The 7542-nt window shown below is 27.4% G+C and overlaps 1 protein-coding gene across 1 annotated transcript; it reads left to right on the top strand.

Annotated features, from left to right (window-relative positions):
• Positions 1-711: 711 nt before the first annotated feature.
• LOC132940587 (zinc finger MYM-type protein 1-like) lies at positions 712-3390 on the top strand. Its single transcript, XM_061008313.1, has 3 exons — positions 712-1477; positions 2039-2859; positions 2905-3390. The coding sequence occupies exons 1-3, from the start codon at positions 712-714 to the stop codon at positions 3388-3390; spliced, it is 2073 nt and encodes a 690-aa protein (XP_060864296.1).
• Positions 3391-7542: the final 4152 nt, after the last annotated feature.

Raw genomic sequence — 7542 nt, 5'->3', positions numbered from 1 at the left:
AGCCACTGGATAAATTAAAAAGAACAAAATTAAGCATTGTTACAGATTACACCAAGTACATTGTTATTTACATTTACTATTTAAATACTATTTATTTTCTTGATAAACTTGATAGTACAAAAGTACAACAAAATTAAAACAAAAATACTATCCTATCGATGAGTAACTTAAGTCAGATCGGTTTATTAATTATCATGTTTTAACTATTCATCATATTATAATAAAATAATTTAAAAAGAAACTTATTTTTTATTTTTATTTATTCTTCAAGAAGATAAAGATGGGTTCCACTGAACATGTTTGTTTATTTTGTTTCATAAATTCTAAGACATCTGATAAATGTTTAAATGCATACATTATTTTTCTTAATTTATTTATTACAAATTTTCTGCGGCCATTCCATTAAATAAAATGTATATAATCAATTTTATTATATACATTTTATGATACATTTCTATACTTAAATATTTACAGTTTAACTATTTTTACAAAGGTTTGGCATTTACATACATTTTGATTTAAACACACATTCTCATGTACCTATAAATCGACTTGTTTTATTTGGTTGATTCGAATTTATAGAGATATTTTTGAAAGGTGTACTTTCTCCTCTGTTTTGTTTAAGCTTTTTTCTGCAGTCTCATATATTCTATTTTTATAGTTGTTTTTATTAAACTCCTTTCTTCATCTTATTTATTTTTAAAGTTCAAAATGTCAAAAAGACCACCGGGTTCCTATTTCCGAAACAAAAAGAAGCAAAAAGAAGCAGAAGCCAAAGAACTAGCAACACAATGGGAGAAATCTAAAAGTAAATGGTTCAACGTTAAAAACGAAATCAATTCATTAGAAGATGGGGCTTCTGAAATTCAAAAAATAAATGAACGTATTCAAATTGAAATTGCTAGTGGTTGTAGTCAAGTTGAACGAACATCAAATACCAGTGAATTGATTTTCCAAGGAATACCTGTTGAGTTGGATGAAAATATTTTAGTCGATCATGATTTATCACATGGTATAGTTGAAAAACAATCACTTGTTGATGAAGAAATAAATGCAAACATGATTGAAAGAACATCAAATATCAATGAATTTAGTTTTCAAGAAATACCTGTAGAAACTGTAGAGTTGGATGAAAATATTTTAGTTGATCATGATTTATCGCATAATATAGTTGAGAAACAATCACTTGTTGATGAAGAAATAAATGTGTTAAAACCTCCTGAAATAATATTTAATAATCCTCAATCGTGGCCAACCATAAATGACAAGTTAAGATGCATACTTGTTCAACATGGCCCAGATCGTGGAAAAATGGAACATAAGCCTTTTAAAAACCATTGGTTTTACAAAAAATTACCTAATGGAGAAAGTGTTGAAAGATCATGGATGATATATTCTCAACCAAATGACGCAATTTTTTGCTTTTGTTGTATATTATTTGGTAAACAATTTACTGCTTTAAGTGATCCCAAAAGAGGTTTTTCGTGTTGGAAAAAAATGGAGCGCTTAAAAGAACATGAAGATTCTCAAGACCACATAAAACATTTTTTAGAATGGAAAATGCTTGAAAAAAAAGTAATGAAAGGAGGGGGTATTGATGACTCCTTACAGAAAGAAATAAAATCAGAACAAGAAAAATGGCGACATGTTTTGAAAATAATATTAGATGTGTTACTTTATTGTGCAAATAATAATCTAGCCTTAAGAGGAAATTCTGAAGAAATAGGTAATCCAGCAGCGGGACATTTTTTAAATCTCATTAACTTAATAAGTAAATCTGATGGAGTATTGAGGCAACATATTGAATCCCATAAAAAAGGATCTGTATCTTATTTTTCTCATCACATTCAAGATGAATTTATTTATTTATTATCTAAAAAGGTCAGAGAAAAAATAATAAATCAAATCAAGTCTGCAAAATATTTTACTATTATGTTCGATTGCACACCTGATGTTTCCAAAAGGGAACAAATGAGTCAAGTTATCCGATATGTACATATTTCTAATGGGAAAGTTTGTATAGAAGAAAATTTTTTAGGATTTATTTTATCACATGAAAAAACTGGAAAAGGCTTAGCAAGTGAAATATTAACTCAGTTATCTGATGATGATTTAAATATACAAAACTGCAGAGGCCAAGCTTACGATAATGGAGCAAATATGGCAGGGAAATATAAAGGTGTGCAAGCAAAAATTATGGAAAAAAATAGTTTAGCTACTTTCATACCATGTACTGCTCATAGTTTAAATTTAGCTGGTGTCAACGCTGCATCATCAAATGTTCAAATGAAAAACTTTTTTGGCAAGATTCAACAATTATTCAATTTTTTTTCGGGTTCACCTTCTCGTTGGGAAGAATTGAAATCATTGAAACTCACACTTAAACCATTTTCTGATACAAGATGGTCTTCTAAATCTGTAGCTATAAAAGCGGTTTTTACACAACTACCCGAAGTAAGAAATGCCCTTAATAATATAATTGAAAAAGGTAATGCTGAATCAATATTTTTGGCTAAAAGTTTATTATTATTCATTGACTATGAATTTATTTGCTTGTTATCTATTTGGAATGCTATCCTTTCAAGCATTGATCGCGTTAATGTTTGTCTACAATCGAAATCATTAACAATAAATAAAGCTGCAAATCTAATTAAAGGATTAATTAATGAAATCACCGATTTGCGAAATAATAGACTTGAAACATTATTCCAAAGTGCTGAAGAATTATCTAAAAAAATGGGTATTGCAACTGTTTTTCCTCAAAAAAGAATAAAACGAGTAAAACTATTGGATCTTGAAGAATCTACAGATGACTGGAATGCGACTTCAAAAAAAACTTGTATTATTAATTTTAAAAATGTTTGTGATGTATTAATTATGAATATGAACTGGAGATTTGAAAAGCTTAATCAAGTATCTTCTGACTTTGGATTTTTAAATGGAGCTGACCTCGTTGAAAGAGATTCAAATTATTTAATTAAAGCTGCTGCCGACCTAGCCATAAAATATGACAACGATTTAAAACCTTCAGACTTTACTTCGGAAATAATTAACTTTAAAAACCTTGCATTAGGTATGTTACCTGACCTTAAAAATCAAACTCCATTAAATATTCTGGAGTTAATACACGAATACTCAATGACTGACATATTCCCAAATATTTGTATTGCTATTCGTTTGTATCTAACATTGCCCTGTACTACCGCATCGTGTGAACGAAGTTTTAGTAAACTAAAATTAATAAAAACGTATTTACGATCCACGATGAACCAAAACAGACTTACTAACTTGTCACTTCTGTCAATCGAAAAAGAGATCACAAAGACAGTTGATTTTGATTCAGTTATTGATAATTTTTCTGCAATCAAAGCCAGAAAAATAAAGTTTTAAATATTAAGGTTAACATTTTTGAAATTTGGAAAATGTAGAATAATATATTTTATTATATTATTCATTTAATACATAAGTTATAGGTAATCATTATACTATTTCAATTTTCAGTACTTAATTATATTTTTCTTTCATTGTAATTTTTCTGTACCTAAGTAGATACATAATATGTAATAATTATGAAGTTTTGAGTGTAACAATAACAAAAATTGAAAATGTATAAAATATAATTGTTTATTTACATAAAGCTTTTTGCCTTTTTATGTTAAAACTTAAAAGTAAGCAATAAATTATTAAGATTTGTTAATAAATAATTTATAAATGTTATTATTACCAATATTATTTTTTCTAAACACCTGAAACTTAGAAATATTTACCATATTTAGCTTTAAATACACCATTAAGAAGTTCTTCTAAAAATATTACTTGATCATATAAAAATTTATTTTTTTTGGTTTTTAAGCTACAATTGTTCAAATAATTTGTGATAAATAATTTATTGGTCCAGTATATTGCAAACGGCTTTATAAATGGTTGGTGCTCACACTACTACCTATGTGAGTGTGCTTGATTTTTCATAAAATAAAATAATACTACTTCTGGTCATTTCCCTAAAATTTCCTGAAAAGGGCGTATATTTTTAATTTTCCCCGGGTGTTAAAAAGTTAAGATCCGGCTCTGGGTACCCACCTACCTAGTAGAATAATTACTAATTAGGACTGAACATCTTAAATGTTGAACACAGAAAAAGAGTACCATGCTGATTTTATTAAATTGCAAAAGAATGAAAAAATATTTTGAAGGTTTTTAATTTTGTATGCAGATTAATACTAATTGCAATGGGTTTCACAGATTTTAATTTACACGTGGATAATTATTAATTTTCAACCACAAAAGTTGTTAAATAAAATCTTCATTACAATTTAAATATTGAAATTAGTGGTAGTTATTGTTCGGCTGGGAATTACAATGCTTGAAAAAATGAAATAAAAAGAAAGAAAAGAAAAGAAAAGAAAAGAAATACCTTTTTCGTGAGTATAATTTATGTTAATATAAACTTTTGTGATGCGGAATTGTTGCACCGTGATTAATATAAAGTCAGTTGGGATTAATTCTAGACTCTTGGTCATTTGCCTTTCAATAAGCCACCCCGTTCTCATGTAAAAAACCTACCTTTTTCCATTTTATTCTTCTAAAAAAAAACTTTTCCCACTTTTATTCGTTTGCCACACACAAATGTAAATTTTTATGAATTGGGGAATAACAAGCGATTTCTTCTTTTATCATGGAATGGGCTACGATGTTATTGTAATTTATTGTCCTGAAATGTGTTCACTATACTTTTTTATGAATGGTTACCTATAAAACTTGTAATATTAATTTTTACTACAATTTTTTTTATAAAACTTTATTTTTGAATGAGACTGCTGTGTGAAATCTCTGAAACGACAATCATATTTCAAGGTTATAATGTCTATAATTTCCACTTGAAGTAACATTCAAAGTTACCTCAAATGTTTAAAGAGCATTATAAAATATATTGTCGGTTGATACACTTAATTGAGTAAAATCATTTATTGACTATATCGGTATTTTTTATGAACTTGGAACTAAAATGATTATTTAGTATAATATACTATTCTAAATTATAATCTAATTAATTTAATACATTATATAAAAGATATTTCACCGAACAATAAAGACATTTTTTACTTTGAAAAACGCAACAGTTTTTATAACATATTAAGGTATCGTTGCCCGTAGGTAGGTAATCAAAATGTTTTAATACAGTTGCCTGTACGAGTATTACTGTAATTGTTAACTTTTATTGATCACGAAGTTTAGTCTATATTTTGCATTGTGGACAATTTGTTGCACAAGTGTGATAGTGTGCATCACCCTACTTGTGATCAACCCTTTGGTGCAAGAATAAAACAATAAAAATTATCATTGGTGTGAAAAAATGTAATATTAAATATTAAAAAGTATACATGTGTATAATCTTTACGTGTGCTGAATATAGTCAAGTGACCTAAAGAATGATGAACATCTCTTGTGGTAAATCAGAAAGAGATGGAAACGGAGAAAGAAAGAAAAGGTTTATAACCAATACTAAAATGGAAACAAATGCCAAACAAATATACCGGGTATTAAAACGGTGTAAACAAATCTTTTGGACGAAGCGCAAACAATGATAAAAGGAAATTCTTTTCTATTTTCCCACTGTCGTGGTTTTTTCACTTGATGAACACATTTTAACTGACAAATAATGCTTGCAAGGAAATAATGGTGATTCTTTTTTGAGTAAAACATATTGCAGTGGATACAGAAAATTGTATCATAACTAAAAAGTGTACATTGTACATATTATATTATATTTTCTTGTCTTCCTTGGCTCGTCTATATGAATTTTTATCACTGTGAACTTTAAATACGAAAAAAGGAGTAGAATAGTAGTTGAAGAAACACGTTTGATGTATCGCTCAAGGCCGATTTTAATCAAAACTCAAATATATACAACATCATCGCATTATAGAGTTCTTGAGGACTGAGATGAGAAAAAAACCAAACCTAAACCATTATACTAATGATTACAAATGCTCCAGTACTTACTAGGTAGATGAGTAAGTGTGCGAAGTATAATGTTTTTAATTAAAACTAATTACATTCCGGTCGGTAATCTCACCACATCTTTGCCATCCGGATGCGCATACATCACAGTATTAGATATAGGTATATATATCATATATTACACACTTTACACTTTACAGTATGTTTAAAGTGTGCTTATAACACTCGAAACTTTATTTTCTGGAAAAGTTACGTCCGATGCATGAAACCTTTGACTATCTATCTTAAGTGGATGATAGAAATAATGGGAAATTTAATGTATTCTATACCTATATAATATTATAAAATTTAATTTTAACTGAACAAAGGACTTAATAAACCTACAACTATATGATATGTACAAGCATTGATATAGAATTGATCAATGGTACAGAGTAAGTTTGAATTGTATTTAATTGTAATAATTTAATTAAATATTAATTGTAATTTACTAAATTATTCGTCATTGATGTAGGTGTTTAATGGGATTGTACAATATGTCACTCGGGGGACTAAAGATATGAATAAGCCTTCTAATTCACTCCTTAACAAATCATTTCTATTTCTTTAAAAAACTTTAAGAAGCTTTAAAAACAATTGGAATTAGGGATATTTGTGGAACATTATGACTTAAAATAAAAACACCTATATTTTTTAATTATTATAATATCACTTATTAATTAATACTAATTAGGTAAAGTTGTGAAAAGTTAATAATTAATAATTGACACAAGGAAAAATCTCAAAAATAATTGAGATAATATGTTGGTAAAATAAATTATATTGTGATAAACTTATAATAATATCTGAACTAGCATTCAAATAGGTATGTATAATTGAAAGATTGATTAGATGTTATGAATAACTGACCTGGTAAAAATGTAAAATGTATGTTTAAAATAAAAGAGTAAAATAACGAAAAATCTGCATAGAACAATGTATTTTTCACCATGGCAAATACCAAAATTAGGTTAATATTAATAATAGTAGGTACTGGGTACCAAATGTATTTAATTCTAAAATGTCAAACAATTTATTTTATAATTACAACAATTAAGCGAGTAATAAAATTAAACCTTTCGGACATAAACCTGGGGGGTTTATTTTATATTTTTATTATTAAAACTATTTCAGTGTTTTACTACCAATTTGTAATTTTAAATAAAATCTGTACAGATGACATATTCCCACGGGAGGTTTAAACAATGCACCTAATTTGTGCTCATTTGCATGCTGTTCGGGGATTTGTTTTAAAATTAAAGCTAAAATACGAATTATACATGATGGATTTGACTGCGCCGCTCAGTACTTTTGTATTGTTTTTGTGCGCATCTTACTGAAATGTATTTAAGACCTTTTGTTGGTTTGGTCATTATTTTTTCCAACTAGTTTCTTGGTTTTTATTAACCATAGTTAAACATCTAAAGTGATTAAAATTGAATGTTGTAAGGAAAGTTTGAAGTTAAGATCATAAACGTAATAAGACTGAATATTATTTAATTTTAAACTAAGTACCTATAACTATTGTAAAATTATAAAAAA

The sequence above is a fragment of the Metopolophium dirhodum genome, chromosome 3 (genome assembly GCF_019925205.1).
Source record: "Metopolophium dirhodum isolate CAU chromosome 3, ASM1992520v1, whole genome shotgun sequence".
Classification (NCBI taxonomy): domain Eukaryota; kingdom Metazoa; phylum Arthropoda; class Insecta; order Hemiptera; family Aphididae; genus Metopolophium; species Metopolophium dirhodum.
This window is presented reverse-complemented; position numbering and strand designations above follow the sequence as displayed.

Coding starts and splice junctions, on each gene's coding strand:
- LOC132940587 (XM_061008313.1), top strand. CDS start 712: ATGTCAAAAAGACCACCGGGTTCCTATTTCCGAAACAAAAAGAAGCAA. Junction 1,478..2,038: donor TTTAAGTGATCCCAAAAGAG/GTTTTTCGTGTT, acceptor AAAATTTTTTAG/GATTTATTTTATCACATGAA. Junction 2,860..2,904: donor GTATTATTAATTTTAAAAAT/GTTTGTGATGTA, acceptor AGATTTGAAAAG/CTTAATCAAGTATCTTCTGA.